Source organism: Desmodus rotundus, chromosome 9, assembly GCF_022682495.2.
Source record: "Desmodus rotundus isolate HL8 chromosome 9, HLdesRot8A.1, whole genome shotgun sequence".
Taxonomy (NCBI): domain Eukaryota; kingdom Metazoa; phylum Chordata; class Mammalia; order Chiroptera; family Phyllostomidae; genus Desmodus; species Desmodus rotundus.
This window is the reverse complement of record NC_071395.1, coordinates 38,022,841-38,048,709: the sequence shown is the minus strand read 5'-3', so window position 1 is coordinate 38,048,709 and position 25,869 is coordinate 38,022,841. Positions and strand designations below refer to the sequence as shown.

At 58.2% G+C, this 25,869-nt stretch overlaps 2 protein-coding genes across 9 annotated transcripts; one reads left to right on the top strand and one right to left on the bottom strand.

Annotated features, from left to right (window-relative positions):
- Positions 1-569: 569 nt before the first annotated feature.
- SPPL2B (signal peptide peptidase like 2B) lies at positions 570-17,697 on the bottom strand. 3 transcript variants are annotated; one of them, XM_053911282.1, is made up of 15 exons: positions 17,569-17,697; positions 13,416-13,535; positions 12,391-12,573; positions 11,702-11,791; positions 10,975-11,114; positions 10,257-10,399; positions 9,961-10,057; positions 8,760-8,876; positions 6,872-6,953; positions 6,302-6,376; positions 6,151-6,213; positions 5,972-6,071; positions 5,453-5,530; positions 3,669-3,829; positions 570-2,479 (listed from the first exon to the last, which is right to left on the bottom strand). In XM_053911282.1, the coding sequence occupies exons 1-15, from the start codon at positions 17,620-17,622 to the stop codon at positions 2,237-2,239; spliced, it is 1,746 nt and encodes a 581-aa protein (XP_053767257.1). In that variant the 5' UTR covers positions 17,623-17,697; the 3' UTR covers positions 570-2,236. The 3 variants fall into 3 exon arrangements, with proteins under 3 accessions (XP_053767257.1, XP_053767258.1, XP_053767259.1); XM_053911283.1 differs by having other exon boundaries at positions 10,257-10,396; XM_053911284.1 differs by having other exon boundaries at positions 2,341-2,479; positions 3,603-3,829.
- LSM7 (LSM7 homolog, U6 small nuclear RNA and mRNA degradation associated) lies at positions 17,606-21,077 on the top strand. 6 transcript variants are annotated; one of them, XR_008425136.1, is made up of 5 exons: positions 17,621-17,782; positions 17,871-17,961; positions 18,570-18,666; positions 19,373-19,587; positions 20,799-20,937. XR_008425136.1 is itself a non-coding variant. In XM_071219174.1 (5 exons), the coding sequence occupies exons 1-5, from the start codon at positions 17,621-17,623 to the stop codon at positions 20,939-20,941; spliced, it is 561 nt and encodes a 186-aa protein (XP_071075275.1). In that variant the 3' UTR covers positions 20,942-21,077. The 6 variants fall into 6 exon arrangements, 4 of the variants coding, with proteins under 4 accessions (XP_053767260.1, XP_071075275.1, XP_053767262.1 ...); XM_071219174.1 differs by lacking the exon at positions 19,373-19,587 and adding an exon at positions 19,247-19,314 and having other exon boundaries at positions 20,799-21,077; XM_053911287.1 differs by lacking the exon at positions 19,373-19,587 and adding an exon at positions 19,243-19,314 and having other exon boundaries at positions 20,799-20,861.
- The last annotated feature ends 4,792 nt before the right edge of the window (positions 21,078-25,869 follow it).

Below are 25,869 nucleotides of genomic sequence, written 5' to 3'. Positions count from 1 at the left end.
ATGCTAAGAAAGACCTTTATGCTCTTAAATAGTTGGAAAATATCAAAAAGGACATCTTGTGACCTGTGAAAACTACATGGAACTCACATTTCGGTGTCAACCAACAGTTTCAGCCAGTCACCCTACGTGCTCCATGCTGTCTGAGACACTTCTGGCCACAGCAGCAGACTTGCCTAGTTGTGACGGAGGCTGTGTGGCCTGAAAAGCCCCACTCACTCACCACGTGGCCTTTGTGGCAGGCCTATGGCCCCCACGACAGGTGATTCCCTTCCAGACCCCTGAGATAACCGTGGATGAGCTAACGGTATCCAAGGCACAGGAAACAGACTGAGTTACTTTGAAGGTCCCTGCGATCTGAAATGCCGTTCATGAGGGTACCACACCCACCATCAGCGGCACTGCAGCCCAAGCCCAGCTTCAGCCGCAGCCAGCACAAGCTGTGCATTTGCCAGAGACCACTGAGCAGGTGTCCCCGCAGGACAGCCCAACCCCACCAGCCCTGCCCTGCAGCTGCAGGTGGGCCAGGCTCCACCCCCTCACCTCAGAAAGGGCAAAGGTTGAGTCCTACATAACAAAAGCTGTTTAATTATAAGGTTTGAACAGAAGCAAGGCCAAAACTGCAAAGAAAATTGTAGGAACATTGCCTTCAAATTCTGTGACATTTATCTCATTTCTGGAAAAGATTCCCATCTTTTTCACCAATGTACAAAATGGCTTAGATTAAGGCGCAGGCTGAGGGGCAGACAGGGGCCACGTGGGTCCTTTGCCCAGGCTGCCCAGTGGCGACACGTAGGTCCCCGCCCCCACGTCCAGGAGCTCCTGTGGGGCCACAGGTCCAGCTGCTCTCCCTCCCAGGGGAAACATACGGAAACAAGTGGAAGACTTTTTTGTTTTTTTGGAATAAAATTTCTCCCTTGAGGAGTGTGGCTAACAAAGACGGTCTGTGAGTCTGTCTGGTGCTGGTATTTTCAGAGTGGATCACGGCTTGGCCCCAGGCCTACTGTCTACAAGAGACAGGAGTGAGGCCGCGTGGTTGGAGGGCCCTTGCCCTCACTCCAATGGAAACATCTTCTGAGCATGAGTCTGAAGGTGGTGTGTGCACAGGAAGGAGCAGGTCCCAGGGCCAGGCCTGCAGAGCTGAAGCCCACTGGCTTCAGAGTGGCGGCGACACATGCAGCACGGTGGTGGAGGGAGGGGGCCGGGCCACGGGGGTCGCTGGGCCAGCTGTTTCATGGCATCTGTTGCAAAGTTCAGAGGTAGAAAACAAAAATGCCAGTTCCAGAATATTCTCCCATGTTCCAGAAGCTCCTCGCAGTGTGCTCGCCTTGCCCACGTTGCAGCAGAGACTGACGAGTTGTGTGCGCTGGGAGGGTGTCAAGAACGTGCAGGTGCCCGTGATGTGGAAAGGGAAGCCCCCGTCCCTCTGTGCTGAGAGGCAGTGGAGCCGACACAAAGGGCAGAGCTGGTTATTGCGGGCTCCGGGGTGCCAGTCCTGTGGACCCCAGGGGCCCTGCCCCCAGGCCTGGCGCCCATCCTGCCTCCAGGAAGGGCAGTCCAAGAGAGGCAACACCACTGGAATTTCAGAAAGTCGTGGCTGTTTATTAAGACATGGAAGGGCTGGATGAAGCACAGGCTCCAGACACGACCCAGCCTGATGGAGGAACGAGGGTCAGGGCTCAGCCCGAGAGCCCCTGTGTATTTACCGCCAGCCACGCTGGCAGCTCTTAGCCCAGCTCCACCAACCCAGAGGTGGGTCCAGACCCCATGCCAGCCGGGCTGAGGGCCTGAGTCCACACCCCTGGGCCCGGGCTCTCAGCATTCGGACCAGCTGGGCCGCAGAAGAGCAGTGGCCTTTGGGCGGGCCTTTCCCCACTGAGCAGGGCAGGGCAGGGCGGGGCGGGGCATCTTCAGGGAAAGCAGCAGCATGGTGTGAGCACCAAGTGTGGCCTATCTGCAGCCTTCAGCAGGTGGAGGTGACACTTCCTGCCCTTTCTGAGGTTCCACCAAGAGACTCTGACTAGAAAGACTATGGGGCTGGGCTCATGGGACAGGGACCTTGGCGGTCCGAGGGGCGTGCGGCAGCCACGCGAGCTGGGAGCAGGGCCAGGGTCCAGGTGCGGCTGGGCTCGAAGAGGCAGAGGAAACGTGAGCATCGGCCAGACCAGAGCACCAAGTTGCGGGGCTGGCAGGTCCAGTCTTGGGGGAACAGCGAGGGGCTGAGGCTGCACTGGCCCCTCTAGGCTGAGGAGTCTGGCAGGCCTGTGGGCTCAAGGGTGCAGCTGGCAGGACTTGTGGGCTCCTGGGCAGATTCACCGGCCACGTTCTGGGGATCAGCCAGTTCTGGAGGCTGCTCGGCAGGCAGGGTGGGCTTGACCTGAGCTTCTCCAGGAGGCTGCTGGGAAAGCACGACTTCAGAGTCTTTCAGAGGCTGTGGGCCTTCAGCTGAGGCTGGCGCCCAAGGAGGCTGAGGTATATCCTTCTGCAAGAGGAGACAGGCCAGCGTAAGGGGTAGGTGAGGCCAGCAGAGCCATGGGGGACGGGAGGCAGAGGAAGCACTATCCCCAGGGGGTCAGGCTCAAGGACCAGAACAAGCAGGTCCAGTCCCACAGAGGAGCATGCAGTCCACAGGAAGGGGACCTCAGGCAGAAACCTGAGTCTGACATCCTTGGCTTGTTCCCCACTCCTGAACCTTTTAGAACCAGCCCACCAGCTCTGGGGCAAAGCCAGTGCCAGTTGGGACTGAGACTCTTTGAGGACGGATGGTGGGCACTAACCCAGGCGGCCTTCCCTGAGAGCCTGGGACAGGGCCTGGCTCTGCGTCGAATTAGACCTTGAGTCCTGCTCCTTTCTGGCATTTCTATCCCAGGGCAGATGGGAGGGGTGTTTTTAACTTCCACAAGAATCAGTAGCGTCACATTCACAGTATCACCAGCGTGTGTCATGGGCAGGGACGCCCCACTGCCACCCCTTCCTTTGGGTGGCATGCTGAGCCGAGGGTCTGCAGGCGAAGAAGGACTGAGTTGGCCCATAATCTCCCTGCGGTCACTCGTTCATGGCTGGTCCTGACAGAGGTGCCAGGTCCCCTGCAGGGCCCAGAGCCCGACTGTGATAGCTCCTGACCTCGCAGAGGGGCTCCAGTGCCGGCCCCAGCCTGGCACTGTGCTCTCAATGGGGAAAGCAGTCAGAAGCCTGTGCCCAGTCGAATGGGTGCTGCTGTGCTGTGGGACCAGCACCATCCTCTAGATGCACCTGGCACAACAGCCACACGCTGTCCCCTCCGCAAGGATGGCTCAGAGCCACGAGGGCAACCCGGACACACCACCAAATCAAAACCTTCCAGAAACAGACCTGGCTGGGTAGCTCAGTTGGTTAGAGCGTCGTCCCCATATGCCAAGGTTGTGGGTTCAACCCCTGGTCAGGGAACATACAAAAATCAACCAATGAATGCATAAATAAGTAGAACAAATCAGTCTCTCTCTCTCTCTCTCTCTAAAATCAATTGGTCAATCAATCAAAATGAAAAAAACTTCCAGAAATGGGGAGACACCAACCACGGGATGGGGCTACAGGGTTTAGTTGTAAAACTAGAGGCTTTACTCAACTTTAATTCTAGTTAGGGCTTATGGGTTATTATTTCTTGCAGACAGTCATAGCAAACTGGTATTCACCGCAAAGCCGCTGCCCGTCCAGAACATGCCCAGCTCCCTGCGCCACAGGGCCAGGGCCCCGCTGGTGATCAGCGTACAGGGCACCAGGTAGAGGAGGGCTGGCTGGCCACGCTGCATGAGGGCCAGGGCCATGAACGTCACCAGGAGGCCGATGCCATAGGCTGGAGGGACAGAGACGAGCAATGTGTTACCTGGGCCAGTAGTCCCCGGAGGCCTCCCCATCCCGACCTCCCGAAGGACTGCTGGGAGCCCGGGGGAAAGCCAACAGAAGCTGGGCACTTCCAGAAGTGAAAAAAACCTTCTGGCATCTTCCAGGACGTATGTCCCACCTGGTCCCAAGGGGAGAGGCAAGCTGTGAGTTTCAAAGAGAAGACAGGAGGAAGCGATGGTGCAGCTGAGAGGCTGGGGAGCAGATTGGAACCCCGGGGAGAGGAAGGGAACGGGAGAGCATGGGGCTTTCTGATTGGCAGCCGGCAACTGTGAGAAGGGTCTAGAACCACAGAAGCGGCTGGAGAAAGAGCTATAAATATACCCAAATATCTCATTTTTATAAACCTTTAGTTAGAAATATAATTTGGAATTACAATAATGTTCACATAGAATTAGGAAGTCAAATCTTTGATTACCTAATTGTGACCCTGGAAAAGGGTTCTGTGCACGTGAGACACTGGTAAAGCTCTAAGGGTGAAGGGGCGTTGTGTCTGCAATTTGCTCTCGCAGCTCAAAATAGAATGTGCATTGTCACATGTGTGAGTGTAAATATGTAATCACATGTACACGCACAGGCAAAGAGAGAGCACACAGTGAGGCAGCTGGGATGAAACACCAACCACGGGCAACGTGAGCCGCAGCCTGGAGTCTCTGGCACTAATCTCACCCCAGCCACCCCGCCACTCTTTCAAAGGGGAAGTTACAAAAAGGCAGCTTTTAACTGGAAGCTCCCTCCGAGGCCCAGAGCCCGTTCCCAGCATCCACCTGGGCTCTGTCCTGATCCTCACTCCACACTCCCAAGGGACAGCATCACTTAGGGAGGGTCCCTATGTAACAGCATCAATTGCCTGGGTGCTAACAGAGGCAGAGACGGAAGGATATGGGTGTTCAGCCGCTCCGTAAGATCTAATGAGTTCCAATAACGGGAACTACGGGAACCTTCGGACACATCGCCATTTAGACATGGAGCCTCCGCAGCTGTGTCTCCACAGGACAGTTCTGAGGACTGTTCATTTGGAGGGAGGGTTCAGACACACTGCGCCAGCAACCGCAGGCACTGGGTGGCAGGACTGAACTGTAGTGACCTCCAAATGCACCCGGTGGCCTGTGCCCTCCTGGTCACATCCTGGTCAGGGTCAGGCTGCTGGGCCTACACAAGACGCCCACCCACGAGGGTCAGGGGTCAGGGGGTCTGTCCCCCCAGCCGGACTCCCCTGAGGAAGTGGGTGGGTGTGTACAAGAGCCTGTGAGTGATGTGCTTCTCTTCCTTGACAGCTGATGGGGTGGGGACAGTCAAACTGGTTTGGAACTTTATAAAGGCAATGGGCCCAACGCCAAATGAGAAAATGTCACCTTTGTGTCATTGGCTTTGGTAACAAAAGAAATCACTGGAAGAAAAAGAAAAAGACAAAAAGGAGACAAAGAAAAACAACTACCCCGATCACAGAGAGTGAGGAAGAGGACAGAGCAGAGGCCATGCACTGCCCCCTTCCCACCAGCTCTGCGAACCACCGCCGGGAGCAGCGGGGAACGGGGACCACGGCCACCCAGCCCTGCCTGAGTGTGGAGCTTACCGATGGTGCAGGCCACGAAGTAGACCCTGGACGACTGCACCTGGACGTCAAACCTGTGGCAGTATGCCACGAGCAGCCCTGGTTGGGGAAGAGAACACGGGCCAGGGACCGAGCCAGACCCCAGATAAGGGCCAGGCAACCCCATAGGAAGGGGCTGGGCGTTGTGTGAAGTCTAACAGCTACTGCTGCCCGTTCCTAGGCGACCACACTGCCAGCTCAGGGCAGAGCTGTAACCTGGCACATGGGCCAGCGAGTACCCGACAGCACATCCTGCCTGGGTGCACCCTGCCCTGCACAGCCAGCCCCGGGCAGGCACATCCGTGCAGCCAGGACCAACAGGGCAGGGCTGCCCCCTGGGGCCAAGGAGGGACCACCTCGACCACGCACCAGCCCTGACTGCTACCTGCCCCACCTGCTGGGCTCTGTCTCCACCCATCAGCCCCCTGACCCCACACTACAAGGACACCTGGGTGCCTTCAGGGCTGTGGGGCCATCCACCCATGTGCCCAGTTCCCATACCTGGGACCAGGATGTCCCCAAAACCCAGGAGGGAGAAGGGCCGGTCACACAGGGCCAGTGGTGAGGTGTTCAGCCTGGGTACCTTCAGGACCATGGGCAGCTGTGGGGAGAGGAGGCAGCGCCTGCAGGCCAGCCCAAGCCTGCCGCACTCCCCTCCGGCCGCCAGGGCCCGAACATACCTTCTCGTGTGTGGCGGAGTCCGCGGGCCCAGTCGCCACCTCTACCATGATACTGTTCCCACTCTGACATGGGGTGGGGGGGACACATCAGAGTGGGGGCGGAGGGCTGGGTGTAAAGGCAGCGTAGGAGGGGCAGGGCAGGCCCACCCACCTTGGTCAGGAAGGGTGTGATGAACACGAAGAAGACGTCATAGATGAACAGCACCAGCAGCAGCAGTGTGCAGGCCTGGGGAGAGGTGTCCTGAGAGGCGGGGCCAGCACCACCAGGCACAGAGACTCCCGGAAACATCCCCACAACCTCAGTTCCCCTCCCAAGGTTTAGTCTATTCCCACTGGGACGAAGCCTTTCTAAGAAAGTCTGAGTGAAATCCACCCCAGCCCTCAGGCAACAGGAGAGGGGGTGTTCCAGAGCAACACTTAGTGGAGGGCTGGAGGCAGAGCACAAGTCACACTCTCCAGGCTTCCCAGTATCGGGAAAGGTTGGGAGACTCCCATTCTGTGATGGGTCAGCGGGGATGACAACCCTCTTCCCACTCCCCACGTGTTTCTAAGCTATTTCCACCAGGTCTTGTGGGCAATAACCTGGAGCCCCAGGCTCAGAATGGAAGGCCGGGGCAGAGCTGGGTGGCAGGCAGGCCTGGCCACTCACAGCATGGAGCTGACACAGAAAAGGCCCGCAGGATTCAGGCCCTGCACAGCCCCCCACTCCTGGGGCCCTCACCTTGAAAGTGGGGAGGCGGATGGTTTTTAGCATGTAGAGACAGAAGGCGATGCCCAGCGCGTCCTGAAGGATCCAGGCCCATCTGGAGGGCAGAGGAGCAGCATCACTTGCTGGGACAGACTTCGCCACGAGCCACCGCCCTCCTCCCTCCTTGGCCACCTCACTGACCCCAGGTAGTCAGGAACAGCCAGCACCGGCGTGACCCTGCCATGTCTCAAAGGCACCGGTGCTACCAGAGACAGCAGTGTGGCCTCCACAACCTGCAGGATGGACCCTGCCTCCCTGGGACAGGCGGGGCACTGATGGTGACGGAGCAGGGGTGAGCAGACCCCACGTCCTAATGCCAAGAGGCCAGAGGGAGACACACACGTGCTGGGGCCTCTGTCTCTCTGCAGTGGTGGCTTTCACGCCCAGGTCATAGGATGTGCGCACGGGGCGAGGGAACTGTGTATCTACTGGATTTAAATTTCCTTTCAATAAAAATTTTTAAATAGTTGAGAAACCCGTGCCTAGCTAGGCCCCACAGACTCTTCCGGCCGGTGGGAAATTAGGGCTCTGACCACCAGGGGCAGGCGCAGAGAACGAGCACCTGAAACGCCCCCCGACAGTCCTGTGGGAACGAGAAGCAGAGCTGAGGCCCACCCCACACACCTGCATTAACCCACCACCACCCAGGTCCTGCCACGCAGCCACACCCCAGAATCTGCACACTAAATTTGTGCTGTGAATCCCACGTCAAGGTGCTAAGAAATAATGACTTGATAGAGGGGTTGGCGGGGACAGTTTACCCCGTGTAGCCCCACCTGCCAAGCCCTGGGGGGTGGTGAGGCCTCAACTTTGCTGGCCCTGCCTGGGCTCTGCCCTCCGCTTCCTGCCTCACCCTGTGCCCTGGCACAGGCTCTGCCTGCCTACCTCTTGTCAGATGCTTTCCCGGACACGGGATCCAACGTCCCCCAGCCAAGGGGGTTAAAGAACATGGAAAAGTTCGAAGGCAGCAGGTGGGCACCCAGCCACGTGCCCTGCTGTCGGCTGTATGTGCCCAGAGATGCAGGAACTGCAGCTTGGTCTAATTTTATACAATGGAGAAGTCTCCTGGCTTAGATTTAACTGCGAGGGTTCGTATTCTCTTTGTGTACAAAGGACTCAAAATATTTTCCCGTTTTCCTTCTGCCACTTAAATCTGTTATGGCTCCAAATGGAGGTGCTGCCAAGAACGTTTGACTGCCTTGGGAAAGGCTCATCGAGAGCGCCAGATGGTGTCGGTGACAGCAGGCGGGCTGGGCGGGGACAGGCCGGCTCTGCCCTCCCAGCCCAGCCTGGGCTCCGGGCCACAGAGCCCACGCGCTGCCTCGCAGGAGGGGCCGAGCTGAGGGGAAGCAAGTCCTTAGAGAAGCCAGCCAGCCTCCTTGAACCACCCATGACAGTGCCGGTTGAGCACAGCCCTTGGGCAGCACTGTGGGAGCAGTGGGGACAAGTGGCGCCAGGGCTGGGGAGCGGCTTCCCCTCCCCGCTGCCCAGGGCCCCACTGAGGCTGTCCTGGAGAACATGGCTTGGGGCACCTGGGCCAAGAGGGTTTGCAGCATCTCATATCCAGATCCAATCACAGTCCGTGTGGCACCCAGACAAACCCAATGAAACTGGACGCGGGCAGCAGGCAGGGCAGCCGTGGCCGGGCAGCTGTCCGCTGAGCCCAGTCAGCACCTGGGCGCCACACAGCCACCGCTTCCAGAGGGCTGAAAGGAGGGCTTTCAGTAACCAAGGAGGTGAACTGACACCAGGTGCCCCCAAATGACCTCGGGGGAGGTCCAGCACTCAAGAGCATCCGAGGACAGCCCTCTGCAGGGAGGGGCCACCCACAGGCCAGGGGCCTCCCGGGGGCTGCACTCACTGGTCCTCATTCCGGAAGACTCCCCACACCACGCTGACAGCCACGCAGAACAGTGCCAGGAGCAGCATGCGGACCTGGGGGAACTTGCGGAAGTAGGGCAGGCTGTTGTTGCAGACCCTGGGGACAAGTGGGGCAGGAGCGGACGGTCGTCACGGGCGGCATGCCCCTCACCACCCCCACTGACCTCGGACCCTTACAGCCTTGTTCCCACCAAGCACCCACAAGGGTCACCTCAACTCTGGCCCCAAAGGCCCTCGGCACCCCCAGGTCCTGACTTCAACAAGCCCACTCACCCCCCAGGCCTCCTGCTGTCTTCCAGGCTCTGCTCTGAGATGAGCCACCCACCACCCTGTGCACCTGGCCTTGCTTTCCTCCACCTCACATTCTGTTAAACCCACAATCCCCACAACCCCCTTGCCCTTTAGTATGTTTCTCGAAGGGAGGTTCCAAGAGCAGAGCAGATCTGGGTGGGGACAGGCAATTCCGGTTAGCAAACCTTGGCCCATTTCTAAGCCCACAACAACCCACTGAGCCCACTGAAACTTCCAAGAGCTCACAAGAGTCCATAGGAGCCCAGGAGAGCCCGTGGGAGCCCTCAGCTGAGCCCTCTGTCTCCCAGCTGGCTTCAGGTCCCCACCCTCTCACACTTGTACGACAACCTTAAAAGGTCTCATTCCCTTGTCCAAATCCTTGAGTAGCTGCCCACCTGCCCCATAAGAACCAGGCTGAGCCCCTGGCAGCAGGGAACCTCCAGGCCTGAACCACCAGTGCACCCAGCCATGTGGCCCAGCTCCGCCTTGTCAGACGCTCCTGCCTGGCACCCACATCGCCCCGCTTGGGCTCTGTGTCCCACTGGGCCTATCAGCCCTGGAATGGACTGTGGGGAGAGGGACACCACCCGAGAAGAGGAGGTGGAAGGACTGATAAAGCCCATTCATCTCTCCATTCTGTCCTGCTCCCCAAACCCGTGAAGCCCCAGCAAGCACTGAGTGAGCACCTGCTGTATGCCTGTACTGTGCCAGACTGGCCACGAAAGAGTGAGGGGGTCCTCATATCACAGAAGCAGAACTTGGAGCCTCAGGGGCCAGGAAACAGGAGACAAAGTGGTTGGACCAAGGAGAGGCCGTGGGGCAGGACCTCGAGAGCAGTGCCGTGGGCAAGAAGCCAGGTGAGGTTGGGGGAATGCCACCTGAGAGCTCACCTGCATTTGCCAAATGGCAGCCTCTGGACCAGTGGCGACAGGCAGCTGTAGAGGCCCGTGGAGGAGGCCAGGCAGAAAATCCCAATGATCACGTAGACTGCAGAACAGGGTGGCAGTGAGTAGAAGGCCAGGGCACCGGGGGCCCGGCACACCCCCAAGAAGGGCCCCATGCACTCTTATGCCTGGGCATGGTGACCTGCGGCCAGCAGAGGCAGGGGACAGACCCCGCCCAAAGCCCCTCCCTTCACCCTGCCATGCCCCGCACTTCTGCAGAGCCGAGGCCAGCAGGGACGCACCGAGATGGTCGTAGAAGTAGTACAGGAGCACCAGCATGGAGCAGCACATAACCACGAAGACGCAGGTCATGACGGGCGTCACGTCCACAGCCTCATCCTCCTGCTTCTCAGGCCCGTCATCTCGCTTGTGTTTCATGTACCTTCTTGAGAAGCACAGCTGGTCACGGGGACACCTGGCCGGCTGGCACAGTCCCCAGGACCATGGAGACAGGGAAAGACAGGCAGAGACAGCTCACATGTCGGCCTGTCCGCCCGCTCCAGACCCACTGTGTCCCCAGTGCCCCCACACAGGAAAGCCAGACCTGCCCCTAGGACCTCACATCCGTGTCTAGGAGCTCGGGGCCCTTGCAGATGGAGCTCCTGCAGGCGGGCCCCTGGTCACCAGAGGGTCATGCTGTGCACAGACCGCTGTGGAATGCCCCTGAGCACCACGGGGACTCCCCAAAGACCCCATCTTCTGAGTGTGGCCCAGGTCTGGGAGGGCCTGGGTTCGGATCCCAGTGCCAGAGCAGAGTCTCAGGGAACGGGACCCAGAGGGCCTTTGGCTGGGTCTCCCGAGTATTCACAGCAACTATACTCCAGAAGGTTCTGTGGGAGTGTGAGCACCCCCTTTCTGGGCAGGCCTGCCACTTTCACATTTGCACTTCCCAGCATTAGGGTCACCCATCACGCACACACATGCACACACGTGCACACGCACACGCACACGAGGACTCACTTCTTCACATCCCGGCTCCCAGCCCAGTAGCCCCCGAGGGCGACCGTGCCCACGGCCATGATGAAGATGATGACCATGTTGTAGTCCAGCATGGGCTCGCTGGGGGCGTACATCGCTGCCCTCACCGCTCGGCCAAAACTCTGCATCAGAAAACACATCGGAGTTCAAGGCCACTCGTAACCCCAATGCAATCAACTCGGACGAAGTAAGATGCGAATGAGGGCAGCCCCGAGCGAGAACGCAGACCAGGAGCCAGGAAGTGCCTGTGTGCACACGGGGTGCACATCGCCTGGGGAGCACCCAGGGGCCCCCTGGGGACCCATGGGGAGAGACATGAGGCCTGCATTCAGATGTTTACTATGAACTTCTGGAAGCTTCCTCAAAGACTAGAGATCCCGTTTACTTATATAATAATGCTTGCCTGCTCTGGACCCAGCTCCCCAAATCAAAGATGAGTGCAGGCCTCAGGTCAGACAGCCTAGGCCAGGTGTGTGCAAGCAGCAAGAAGGGACTGATGCTGCCTCCACAAGCGAGAGGCACCTCACGGCCATGGTCTCTGGTCCTGACTTTAGGTGGCACTGAAGGTCCACCCTCACTGCGGGCCAACTCACGGAGAATAAGACCCACCCATAGCCAGCCAGAGACAGGGCCGCCTTCCCACAGGCCCCACCCGCCATCTACTCAGGCCCCAGGCCCAACGCAGACTGCAGGGGTAGGGACCCCCTACCTTGAAAATATCCAGCATGTCTTTGTGGCTGAGCAGGGCCACCGGAATGCCAATCTCCTCATACTGCGTCTTGTTGCCTCCCGGGGGGACCTGGGGGCCCAGAGGAGGCAGATCCCTGGCTGACCCAGGCCCGTCCAGGATGGGGCAGACAGCCAACCCCTCCTGATGGTGTGGCTCACAGAGCCAGCCCTCCCTGAAGTAGGGGAAGATTCCCCAGTATGTGCTGAGACCTCAGGTGCCGGGCAGCATGGGAAGGGGGACACTCCAGGAAGGAGGCCTGCAGGCTCCGCACCACTCTTTGGGGGAGGAAGTGCTCGCCTTTCACTCAGATCTTGGGGTCAGGTTGATTAGAAGCCAATCTGCCCTGTAGGGTCCTGGAGGGTAGGCTAGCACACGGACCCATGCCACCCACTCCTCAGAAGGCCCCCCCCCAGCGCTCTGCCTCCAAGCCCTGTATCTCCTGACCCCCGACTGCTCTGAGACAAGGCCCCTGCCAGATGAGGGTCCAAAGGCCCAAGTCCACAGCCATTCAGCAAACCAAAATCACCTCCCCTGGCTGTGGCCAGCTAGACCCCAGCCAGTGCCCATGCCCACTCTGGTTGGGGCCCAGGGGCTCCCACCCACCTCCCACCTCCAACCATTGCCCCAGATGGGTCTTGCTGCCCAGGAGGGTGTCCAGGTGGCTGTACCAGGGTCTCCTTGCTGACAATAAGCAGGCCGTGGGCCCCGCTGCCCTGGGCCAGTCTCACTTTGTCGTAGAAGGTGCAGTTCCCCCGCGTCACCAGTGGAATCTGGTTGCTGAAGCCTTTGGTGGGAAGGTCAGATGGAGAGCAGAGCATGGAGGTCGTCCAGTCCCGCAGCTGCAAGAGAGACTGAGGGAAAGCAGGGCTCATGAGAGCTGTTCTAGAAAAGCCAGGGAAGGACCTGGCCCTCACAGGAACCAAGGCAGCAGAGAACCCTGTCCATTCAAGCTGGGCATTCAACATCCAGATAACTGCAGTAAGCATTGTCCAGATGCCCCTCCCCTCTGCTCCCACTGAACCTCAGACCCTTGCTCCAAGAAAGGACAAGGGCAGAGGGTGGGCAGGGCCTGCAGACCTGTGCATGCTTGCGCACACACGGACACACACCAAGCACAAGGCAGACAGTGGGGACAGGGCACTATGCGCTCAGAGCAAACCCCTCAGAAATCCTCCCTGCATCTCCAGATCCACCTCCAGCATCCATTGCAGACGGAGCGCAAGGGGCAGGAGCATCAGCCTCTGTAGTGTGAACCACCCCACAAGAGCATCCTCCAGGCCCTTCTGAGTGGAAAAGCGAGGCCAGGCCAAGGAGGGAGGTCTCCTACGAGGAAGAGGAGAGCCCTAGCCCCACCACGCTCCGCCCCCAGCTGCCACTCCTCTCAGACTCCTCTGCCAGCCAGCCCCCACCTGACAAGTGGCAGCCTGGCTGGTGTCCCCACTGGGGGCCATGCACAGACAAAGCACTCCAGACGTCGTTCATTCATGAGCACAGAAACCGAGGCCCAGGGGCGGTGGTGCCAGACCCCACCCCATGGCTTCCCAGCTGAGGTCCTTCTTCCATCCTCCAGCTGGCTCTCGCACATGAGTCTCCTCAAGGCGGGAGGAAGGACGGCAGGAAGAGAGACAAGGCCCCAAGCTGGAAGGGGTGCGCAGAGCCCCCCAGCAGGGAGGGCTACCAGCCCAGCACTCACCGCCTTGCTGAGGTCGTGTGGCAGGTGGGCCCACTGCGGGTTGTAGAGGATGCAGTAGTCCTTGCCTTTGGGGCCACCGGTCTCGGAGACCACGTGCACCATGCCGTACTCACAGGCCACCTGGAACAACGGGGCAGGGGTTAGTGAGCGCAGGACAGGGGCTGGGCCACCCAGATGACACGGGGCCCAAATTAAATGAAGATGCCCGTGAGGGCTGGGCTGGTTGCCTCCCGCAGACAGGACAGAAAGGGCAGGAACATAATGTATTTCACGGTGAAGAAAACGAGGGACAGAGGCAAGTACAGGGACAAGTCTCCTCAGGGAGACCTGGGTGTGACCTCAGACCTGTCAGCACCCCGCCAGTGGGCCTGGACACACCACACACACGGGCCCTGGCCCTTCCTAGTCTGTGGCTTCCTGGAGCTGGAAGGGCCATCTGGACCCTGGTCAGGCTTTATACACTTCAGGCCCCTGGGCCTGTACTGCAGTTCTGGATTTCCTTGGGCTGTAACCACCTCTAGGAAGTCGGAGAACACACCCGCCGTTTTCCCAGAGTCTGCTGTGGAGACAATCAGGTGGCAGCTGCTCCCAACAATGGACACATGGTGGGGACGGTCACCAGCTGGCACAGCAGAACCCACACCCACTCTGTGGATGTGGCTTTGCCAAAGTGGGGGAGTGGAGGGGGTGTCTGATTTTACCAAGGGTCCTGACAGACTGTGGGTGCCGACACCTCGACTGGGGCACAGGCTGGTTCTCAGACAGCCGGTCCTCAGCGGAAGCACAGCCAGGCCACTCCAGGAGCTTTTTATGCTGGCCCTAGTTAGCTGGCCCTGGTGGTGGTATCGTGGTGAAAAGCCCAGGGTGCCCCAACCTCAAAGCCTGAAGGCTGACACCAGGTGACGGGTCCAAGTTCCACTTTCCATAGTCCCCACCTGCCACTGTCCCAGCCGGCCCATCAGCTCTGGCACCTGCATGTGTCCCCTGGAGTGAGGCACTGTATGACAAAGCAGCTCAGGGCCACTGCCACCACACTCACAGGAGAGCAGGGCAGGGCAGTGGACTGCCGGAGGCCAACTAGGGGTCTCAGAGTGCTTTACTAAGGCAGCATCCTGCCCCACCTGCCTCTGCCCCCAGAGAACCTCCACACACAGGCTGCCTTGGTCCCTTGACCGGAGGCAGGATTAGGAGGCCCTCCTTCCAGGTTCTCCCCATCAGACTGCGCCCCGAGGGTGCCCCTCATCCCAGCCCCAAGTACTGTACCCGGTGCATGCCCCCTCCAAAGCTCAGAGCCCCTGGCACCTCCACACCCTGGACCGCAGCGGGGAGCAGTGGAGCTCCTCAACCCCTGGGCACCATGAGCCACCTTCTGTTTGCAGACAGCATTTTCTTGGAACGTGGCTGTCCCAGGCCTGTGTGCAGGGCCTCTGGCTGCTCTTGGCTGCCACTGCAGAGACGGGCAACTGCCTGCACAGCCGAAAATATTCACTGTCTGGCCCTTTCCGGGAAGTTTGCTGACCCCTGATCCATGGAGCCAGGCTGTTGGTAAAAACGGGAATGGATAGAAACTGGTTCTTTTTTTTAAACTCATTTAACAGCCCACAAGCGTACTTCACGACGTTTCCTCCCCAGGACTTGTACGACTAAGCCTGTGCTTGTAACAAATACCACAGAGATCATGGTTTCACTTTGAATACAGTTCCCTCATCCTCTGAGTTAAAAGAGACGGGCGAGAGTTCTTTGAAAGGACCCAGCCCACGTTCCAGCACAGCCCGCCCCAATTTGGAGAAGTGGAAACAACCAGTACCACTGCAGACACGCCACCTTCTGACACGCCACGTTCACGGAGCAGGTCCAGGAACTTCCAGGGATACCATGCTTCGTGATTACTGCGAAAGCACCCACATCAGGGACTTTGAGAGTGGTTAGTGGGTCCAGACTTCCTCCTTCTCAGAACATGTAGCGAGTTCTGGGAGACAGCAGAGAATAAGGACCCAAATGCTTGGGAAAAGATGTTCAGGTGGAAGGCAGTGTGAGGGGAGACGGGACAGGTAGAGGGGGTATGGGGACAGGTGGGGGGAACTGGTGGAAGAGGGGCAGAGGACAGGTAGAGGAGGTATTGGGGACAAATGGATGGGGGCAGGCTGAGGAGAGACAGAGGGGCAGGTGGAGGAGGAGTAGGGGGAACAGGTGAAGGCAGGGCGGGAGTATCTCGTAGCAACTGAGAGAGGTGGGTCTTTACAGGAGGTTAAATCCCTCACTGATCACTTAGGGCCGTCAGCAAGCACTCACCCCCCCTCCCTGGGAGAGCTGGTCTATTGGAGGAAGCTGGGAGAAACAAACCCACCCAAGGAAAGTGCTGTGCCATCCAGGGCATATTCTGACGATGGTACTGTTCTGTGACGAGCAGTCCCAACTGTGTCCCTCATTCTCCCCAACACTCTCCTAATTTTCTATGCCCAGGATAAAGTTCAAAGTCCTCTGCCTGCTCGGGTAAAGTCCAAAGGCCCCAACACTATGATCTCCCACCTCCAGCCTCGGATTTGCTAAGCCTGCCCCCTAAGCCCCAGCCCAGGAAGGTCACAGGCCCAGCTTGCCGTTTACCCTGGCCTACAGCCACTCCCACTGCTGATCCAGCCCCTGCCCTCCAGCTGAGGGGGAAACCCGATCTTGTCTTCAAGCGCACCTGAAGGAGCTCCCTTAGGGTGGTACCTTTCTCAGGGTGCAAGCATCAGACCACACTATACACCAACCGCAGCAGATCCCTCACAGTCCCCAAATAAGTCATCAGCTCTCACACTTCCACCCGGCTCTCCCTGCTCCCACCACCTGCACCACCTTCCCTCTGCCTTCAAGATCTGGCAAACACCCCGCAGAGCACCCTTCAGATGCCACTGCTTAGAAAAAGCCTTTCCAGGCAAACTGTCCCGATGACCCTTCACTGCCCTAGTTCGAAATGGCTGGAGGACTCCAACCCTGCCCTCAAATTGCTCAGAACTCAAACTGGTGATTAAACAAGGTCAGGGGAACTACAGGGGGTTGGCAGACAGATGGGAGAGGGCATCCCAGAGAGCGTGGAGAGAGGGGCCTGCTAAACTGAGACCGGAAGGATGACCAGAGCAGTCCAGGGAAGCAGAAAAAAACAAGGAGCAAAGTGTCTGCAATCACACAGAGCTGGAGAGGCAGGGACGCTTCCTCAGCCGCCAGATCACAAGACCTGACACACTCTGAAAGCGATCACTACTGTTCTGAGAACGGACTGGGGCTGTGGGGGACAAAAGTGGCCTTGGGGAGAACCCCCCAGCCACCCACCTGGAGCTACTGCAGAAAGGTGGCGATGGGGTCGGGTGGACAGGTCAAGGTTAATGGCCACGCTTTCGGGGCTGTTAGGGAAACCATTCCCTGAGCTGCTGAACCAGGGGGGGAGAGGGAGGGTTTGGAAATAAAAGATGCGCCCCTGATAAGGTACATCAACCATTTCAAGGTCGGTCTCTCGCTAGCATCTGAGACCCTTACCGTTAAGTGGCAAAGATGTAACAAACGCGCTACAGTTCATCACCCCACGCACCATGTCGCTCGAGTCCACACTGCACTCTTACGATCCTTTTGTACAGAAGCAACTGACGACCCAAAGCCAGAACTCCCTCGCCCAAGGTCAAGGAGTAAAAGTGAGATGGGAATTCGACCCCACTCCAGGGTTCCTGGCCGCTCCCGGCATTGCCTAGGTGTCGCGCTCGACAGCTTACCACAGCCACGAGAGTGGGCGCTAGCGTCGCGTGTAAGGGGAAACTGAGGGTCCGAGAGAGACAGCCACATGGCCAAGGCCACGGAGGCAGACAGGAGCGTCCCCGGCCGCGGTCAGAGACCCAGAGATGGACCAGAGGGGCCGGAGGGAGGAAGATGGGCCCCCAAACTTCAGAGCTCTGCGGAACTGAGTGTGCAAAGGGCTTCCGAGGAGGGGAAGGCAGCCCAACCGGGGACAGGCCCGCAAGGTCACAACGGGGCTCCGTGCCCCGCGAGCCGCCCGCGCGGGGGGCGCGGGTCCCCGAATATGTCCCCAGGCCGGGCCGGGCGGGACCCCGCGCGCGGCCGGGGGGGCTAGGGGCCGGGTCACCGCATCCAGCGGGACGGACGGGGCAGGGGCAGCCCTCACCTGGGCTGCGAGGAGGAGGCAGGCCGCCGCCAGCCACGCCAGCGCCGCCGCCATGTTGGCGGGTCGCAGGCGTCGCCAGATGTTTCCCAGCAACGCCCCGGCACGGCGCGCGGCGCAAGCGCCGTGCCTGAGCACGCTTGCGTATGGAGTGGGGTCAAAGAGCGCGGAGGCGGCCCCCGCGCAGCGCGGCAAGGGGCGGTGCGACAAGATGGCGGTGAGCGCGAGGCGGCGCCGGCGGGGCAGGCGGAGTGCGGCGGGGTCCGGCCGCGCTCCCGCCCTCACGCGCTCTACTTCTCCTGCAGGACAAAGAGAAGAAGAAGAAGGAGAGCATCTTGGACCTGTCCAAGTACATCGACAAGACGATCCGCGTGAAGTTTCAGGGAGGCCGCGAAGGTGAGGCACTCGGTTCCGCACTTCCGAACGACTTACGAGCAGTAATTAGGGGCGAAAGGGTCTGCTGATTCTGGGCACCGCTTAGGTGTTTTGCCTGCATAATTCGTGCAAGCCTGCTAACGACGCCGGGAGGTCAGCTGCTATGCCCATTTGCAGCTGGGGAAACTGAGGCAAGGAAAGGGGACCAGACTTAAGTCAAAGCCACATCAGCGCAGCTGGGGCTGGAATGCAAGACTTCGCCTCCTGTGCGGTTCTGTCGCTGCAGCTCCTCGCTGATCCCCCACACCTGGTTCCTCAGGCTCCTCACTGTTAACTGTGGAACCCAAATGTGCTTGGTCATGGGGGTCGTCCTGGGCACCCCCGTGGGGTGCTGAGCAGCGTTCCTAGCCTCGACCCACGGGGTGCCAGAAGCATCCCTTAGTTTTGACAACCAAAATGTGTCCAGACCTCGCCCGGTGTCTTATAGTTAGTCTCCACGTGCGGACCAGAGAGACCTTTTAAAAATACATCTGTTCGCTCTTCACCCTCTGGGGTCTGCCCATTGTCCCAGGGTAAAGACAAGCCTTTGGTGCCTCTCAGTAACTAATGGAGCTCCCGTCTGCCACCAGGCTGCAAAGGTACTTGTTGCTCCACCTGGAGTGATTTCACCAGGTTGATTTATCACCAGGTGAACTGCCAGGGTCATTCTCCGGCTCTCAGCTCAAGGTACTGGCTTTGGGAAGCCCTCCCTGACCCCTCCACCTTCCCTGGTAGCACTTGTTAGAGTTTGCAGCTTTTTGTGGAAACGTTGTGCTTAATTCTGCGTCTGCAACTGGAATCTAGTGAGAAGAGGGCACTGCAGCACCCAGGCCCTGCCTTTCAGGGAAAATAGGCAAGCAGAGTGCTGACATAGCGGGGTCCCTGCCTCCACCAGGTGAGACCAGGGCGAAGAGAGGCCTGGAAGCTGAGAGGAGGGGTGGGAGGAGGAGCCTCTCGGGCAGAAGCACAGATGAGTGTGCAGATGTGCAGGCCATCGAGAGCCGTTGGGAGAGGCATCGGGGCATGGAGGATGGGTGGCCTGTCGGGCACTGGGGGCTCACCCGTTCTCAGGTACAAAGATAAGCCACTTGGTCAAGGAGCTATAACCTAGGACTCTGGTTTGTTTTTTCAATTGAGGTAAAATTCACATTAATGTAACCATTTTAAAGTATGCAGTTTAGTGGTATTTGGTACCTGCCCCCCAAAACCACTGTTAATCTTACACCTTTCCATTTCTCTCCTTTTCTTGGTGGTTCCCACAAGCCAGTGGAATCCTGAAAGGGTTTGACCCACTCCTCAACCTCGTGCTTGATGGCACCATCGAATACATGAGAGGTGAGCGCAGCCAGCGGGGCGTGGAGACCTCATTGCCTGGCCTTTCTTACTGTTCCAGACCCACTAGCCTGCCATCTGAGTGACGAGTATGGTCCTTCTAGACCAGACAGTTGCCGGATATGTTTCATCTTCCACTGTCCCAGCATTCCAGACAAGTTCAATAGACCGTCCTCTCAGAGACTTAAAGGATGTGGAAGTATTTTGCTAACCCACCATCACTGATCCTGAGGCACCTGCTGCCCAGCCCAGTCCGCCCTGTCTCCTGCCGTCCCGGTGTGTGACCCCTGCTGCTGACAAAGGGTCCTATTCCCCTTATACCCCTGGCCCCTGGTCCCTGAACCCCCAAGCCCCCAGCCCCTCCGTCCCCAGCATCCCACAGCAGTCAGGCCATCCCTGGTCCATCAGCCAGCAAGTTCTTCGTCTCAGCCAGGTCAGGCATTAAGGGGATGCCAAGACCTGAGAGGGTGGGGGGTCTTACTCCTCGGGGGATAACCACCGTTTTGAGACACAGGTTACTTGGGTGAAAAGTTAACGCAGCCACACAGGAATGTCACGGGCCACCGAGGAGAGGCCCTCTTCACAGGAGAAGCATGGTCTCAGCTCCATTGGTCAACTCCAGGGGGCCTCTTGCTTTGTCCTCATTTTTTCTCTTCCCGCCTGGGTCTACCCAGTCCTAGCCAAGCCCCCTTGGGTGGACGAATTTCCTCACCTGTAAGACAGCCACGGCACTAGGGCGGGTTGGCCCTGGGAGGTGTGGCCACTGCTCCTTCTAGAGCCTCTCCTACCAGGAGCTGCCCCACCTGCTGGCAAGCCTGTGTTCCCTCACCTCACTCCCAGAACAGCCCCTCAGGGAGGCCTGGACCCTTTCCAGTGGACAGAGGGTGGGAGGTGCAGGCCCAGACCACCGCTGTCTCTACAGGACCTGAGGTCGGAGGCCCGCCTCTCAGACGAGGGTCTCTGATTTCACTAGGCCACTTGGTTTTCCCCTCCCCCACCTCCTTCAGTGGCAGTAATGGGGCCTTTAGCTGATGTGACCTTAAAAGAGCTCCCCTAGAGCTTGCTGTCATGTCCATGGGGTTCCTCTCATTCTGTGTTAACGCACCATTGACACGGGTGGACAGCGGCCCCACAGGGCTCCCACAAATCTGTAGTCCAGCTGCCCGTCCAATAACATGGCCTCAGGGTCTCTGCTGGCTCAGTGCCAGTGCCCCCAATTAGCTTCAGTACCCAGCATCCCTGCGGTCCCCTGGGCCTCATGTTCTCATTAGCAAAATGGGGACAGGATTCGGATGGTTGTTTCCAGAACTCCTCCCGGTCTGTGGGCTGTCGCAGGGAGAAAGGCTGCATTTCTGGCTTTGGGAGGCACTTGGCCTGCTGCCCCAGCCAGCATGCCCCTCTGAAGTCCCAGCTGGAGGGGTGGGGGGAGCGATTCCTGCTCCAGGCATGGTCTCAAGTTTTCACTCCTCCTCTCTCTTTCTCTGCAGACCCTGATGACCAATACAAACTCACAGAGGACACTCGCCAGCTGGGCCTGGTGGTGTGCAGGGGCACCTCCGTGGTGCTCATCTGCCCACAGGACGGCATGGAGGCCATCCCCAACCCCTTCATCCAGCAGCAGGAGGCCTAGCAGGCTGGGCGGGCGCAGGCAGGAGTGCCCTCAGACTCCAGCTGTCCCTCCTGCCTTACGTGCTGCCCACAGAAATGGAACTTTTTTTTTGTGTAGGTTATTTTTTTGTTTTCTTAATAAAATTGCAAACCTTTCATTTCTAGGAGCCCCAGAATCTTGCTTTCGGCCTCGATGTTCTGGCAAAGCCTGGTCACGGGTTCAGTTCAGCCAAGTTATTGAGTGCCAGCCTCGGCCCATTATGGGTACTGGGGCATTCCAAGATGACCAAGGCGTGAACCTTCCAGGCTGGGAGATGGGGACGTATGAGGCTGGAGCCTCTGCAGGGTCCCCTAGGGGCCACAGCAGAGGCAGACATCCTCTCTTCCTCCTGTGGTTCCGGGAGCATGGACTGGCCACCAGCCTTCTCAGCAGGCAGGTCCCAGCAGCCTGTCGCTGCTTCTCTGCTTCGTCCCTTCAGTGCCTCCATACACTGTCCTGAGTGGTCCCCCGAAGCAGGGCTGCCCAGGTGACGCCCTCACTTAACAGCTGTGTTCTCACAGAGAATAGTGCAAGTGGGGCCTGGGTCTCAGCCTGGTCCTGCAGCCTCTCCAAGTTCTGACCCACTTCTCACCTCCCTCAGTCCAGCCCAGGCCCGCCCACATCCTTCCCCTGCTCTTCTCAACCCAGGACCCACCCCAACACTCCCCTTAGTCAGTCCACTTGGGTCATGTCCATGAACGCCTCTCAATGCCCATCCTTAAAATCAGGGCTTTACCTGGCTGCTGTTTCATACACCCAGTGTCCCTTAGGACTCTGTCCCCCAGGGGACTGTCTCTGCTGAGAACATCTGCCTCAATCCAATTGGTCACTCAGCAGGGCTGTGGGAATTGCAGGCTGGCACCTCCTCTGCTAACTGGGGTCACGCAGGAGGCAGCTGCTGGATGGGCTCCTGCACTACCAGAAAAACACACCAGCTGGCTCCCTGCTTATCTTGGGATCTGGGCTCTGCTCTGGCCCTGCAGCATTAGCTCCAGCTGCTGGGGATTAGCTAGGCGGCAGTGGGGCCACCTCTTGCACATGCTTGTCATCCGTCCTGCCCTCTTTCCCGCCATCTGGTCCTGCCCACCTCCACCAGTTGTTTTCCAGAGGCCTCATTCAGAGCCAAAGCCTCTTAACAGCTGGGCAGTGGGGCTGCCGGCCTAGCTGTGGGAGGGTTGCACCCCCAGGGGAGGCTGTGACCTAGAACCGTGGCGTACCCAGCATGCCAACATCCAACCTTCTGTGCCTCGATGTTGGGGAGCGATTCCTCTGTGTTCATTTGACAATTGGGGGACTGGGACTTGGGCAGGGAGGCCACACAGTGGAAAGACTGAAAATTCGGGCCGCAGGTCTGTTCACTCCATGCACACAGCCTGCCCTGTCTGAGGCAAGACACAGGCTGAGACCTGAGAGCTCGGGGTCAGAGGGCCCAGGGGGTCAACCCCTGGATGGGACAGGGTGGGGAGCAGCAAGCTTACAGGCTTAGACCTCAGTAGAGCCTCTGGGCAGCCAGGGGCCGGGATAGAGAGACACCTGGTTTTCCAGCCCCCAGCTTCTGCAGCAGAGGAAGCAAGGTCTATGCCTGGTGCCCACCCTCACACCCCGCCCCACAGTTGTGCCCTTCAAGGCAGCTCCCAGGCTCCACACCACTCTCCATTCATTGCCCCCTCACCTCCCAGCAAACCGATGAGGGCAAGAGCTGCCCTCAGCAGCCACCAAGTCCGAGGCTCAAATCTCTTTCCACCACTTACTATGTGGCTTACAGGAAGTACTCCAACTTCTCAAGTTCAAGCACAGGCATTGCATGTCCACTCTGTGGCCAGGCACTAGGCACAGTTGTGTGGGGAGTCTTTTAAGAGCCCAAAGCTTTATGTTGAAGTCTAAGGGTGAGAGCGGGATGCTGTGAGGGCACAGTAGTGAGAGACCCTGACCTCGTGGGGGCTCAGGCAGAACTCCCCAGAAAGGGAGATAAAATGAGCTCCTCCTGCTGACCCATACCCCTCCCAGAGAGCCACTCTGACCTAGCTTGTGAATGACTGGAAGTAATCTGTGTGCCCACCCTGGGCATCTGCTAAGCAAACTCAGGGTCCTCTAGCAACTACAAAGTGACTTTTTACAAAGACGTTGACCTCCAGGGAAGGGAGTCTATTTCTCGCCCCTTGGAATTTGGGGGCTTGTTCTGCTGATAAGAATACAGAGCCCTGACTGGCATGGCTCCTTTGGGTCTCATCTCACAAACCAGAAGATTGTGGGTTCCATTCCCAATCAGCACATGCCTGGGCTGTGGGCGCATATGAAGGGCAACCAATGGATGTTTCTCTCACATTGATTTTTCTCTCCCCCTTTCTCCCTCTCTTCCCCTTTCTCTGAAAATAGGTAAATAAAATCTTTTAAAAGAAGAGGAAGAGCCCTGGCTGGTGTGGCTCAGCGGCTTGAGTGCTGGCTTGCGAGCCAAAAGGTCATTGGTTCGATTCCCGGTCAGGGTATATGCCTGGTTGCAGGCCAGGTCCCCAGTAGAGGGCATGCAAGAGGCAACTGATCGATGTATCTCTCACACATCGATATTTCCCTCTCTTTCTCCCTCCCTTCTAGATTTTAGAGAGAGGGGAAGGGAGGGAGAAAGCGAGGGAGAGAAGCATCAATGTGTGGTTACCTCTCATGTGTCCCCCACTGGGGATCTGGCTGGCAACCCAGGCATGTGCCCTGAATGGGAATTAAACTGGCAACCCTTTGGTTCACAGGCCAGTGCTCAATCTACTGAGCCACACCAGCCAGGCAAATAAGTAAAATCTTTCAAAAAAAGGAAGAAGGCAGAAGTGACAGTGTGGGAACTCAGAGACTAGTTTGCAAAGGGGCCTTGTGGCTTTACCTTTGCCCTCCGGAAACGCTGCCCTGACCTAAGGAAGCTGGAACAGCTTCCTGGAAGCTGGGGAGCCCTGTGGAGGAGCACTGAGGCCCCCCAAGTGCATGCGCACTAGTGAGAGTTTCAAACTTCTGGTGCACTCTGCAGGCATCTGAGGCCTCCTGAGTTAACCCAGGAGGAACTTTTCAGCCAACCCACTGAATCGTGAGAAATAATATCTTCATGCCACTAAGCTTAGGGGATGTTTGTTACACAGTGACAGGCACTAAGACTTGCTCCCTGAGGCCTGTGACAGATTACGCAGGGAAACACAAGTTTAATCACACTGATACATATGGTATGATACCACTTACTTAAAATAATAAATTAAAAATACTTTATTTTCTGTGCTTTTCAATGTACAGAGAAAGATCTGAAAGGACCGTGCTGACCCGGGACTGAAGATGGTGACCCAAGGAGTCTCTTAGCCTGTTCTCATTTTAATATTTCATAAGGAGAGATTTAATATTTAATATTTTACATTTCATATTATATGAAATTTTTAATATTTTACCAGTAGAGAAAGAGAGGCCAGAGCACGTGGGGAGAGGCAGAGACAGATTTGCAAAGAAGGGACTGGCAGGCAGAGGCAGATAAAGGGCAGCAAGTGGGAGAGGAATGAGGATATGGCCACCTGGCCAGCAACCCTGGGTCCTCACCCTTCCTGCCCTCCTGGACCCGGTATAACTCCCCGGCCCTCAGGGCGACCAGCCAGCCCACAATGCCATCTGACCCCTGCCCAGATCCTGCCCTCCAGTTCCCAGCCCACGGTCCTCTTGGGTCTCAGAACACTGGGCAGGGCTTCACCGCCAGACCAAGGGCCAGCCCAGCTGCACGTGCAGGCGGTCATCGTGGCGCTGGCTGAGAGGCCTCTAGTGTTGTCTGTGGAGACCCCACTCCGGGAGACATCACCAGAGCCCCTGGCAGCGAGGGGCAGGCAGAGAGGGGCAGACCCTGGCTTGAGCTCAGACCAGCCAGAGAGCCCTGTGACACCACCCCGACTGCAGGCCCTGGAGTCTCTGAAAGGTGGACAGGATCTTGACATGAGTGACAGTCAGCTCCTTCCCTCAGCTGCCTTGTCCCCAAAACAGCTTTTTGTAAAGGATGGGCTAATGACCCCTGACCCCTTATGGTTCACTTAGCCCTCCCCCAAGCCCTCTCATCACCCCTGTTTACAGATGAGGAAGCTGAGGCCCAGAGAGGCTGAGCAATTTTTGAAGAGTTGCACAGCCTCCTGCACCTTCTGCTCCCCACACCCTTTCTGTGCTCTAAAGCCACTAAAGCTGCCTGTCTCATGGGTGCAGAAACTGGAGCCCAAGGAGAGTGACAAAGAGAGAAGGGGAGGAATCCCTGCTTACGGCCCTGGCTTCAGGCAGGAGCCAAGAGGGAGCGAGTACTGTGCTCTCATCCTGCAGGTCCGTTCCCGCCACCAACAGCAGAGGGGAGACCTCACTGCAACCCCCAGCTCCACTGAAAGGACTGGACAATGCCTGTAGCCTGGGACCCTTTGCACAGAGCCTGGAAGTCCCCCACAGCATCTGGACATGTCGCTGTCTGTTTCCAGACCCCAGGTTCCTGGGCAGTGAGACAAGAGAGAAATCCAGTTCCTCTTGGACCCAGGTGAGAACGTGGATGTAAGAGAAAGAAGGTTCGGTGAACGGGTAACTTTACAAATTGCGGGGGGCGGGGGAGCGGGCAGGTCTTGGAGCCATAGGGATGTTGGTTTGAGCTCAGGGATGGCCCTGGCTGAGAGAGTAAGGACGCCTTTCCATCTGGCCTTCCTGCTCCCTGCTGCTCTCAGCATATCCCTCCGCGGCTCCAGGTCCTTCCAGACCCCACTGTCTGCAGGACAGGTCCCTCCAACCATTAGACTAGGAGCTAGAGGGTGGGCGGTCTGTGATGCCCAATAAATGCCGGCTGCTGAGTGAGGGCCTTCCAGTCTTTTCATGCTTTCTACCTTCATTCAGGACCCCGGTCAGCAACCTGGGGTCTCCTTACCCACCCTGCC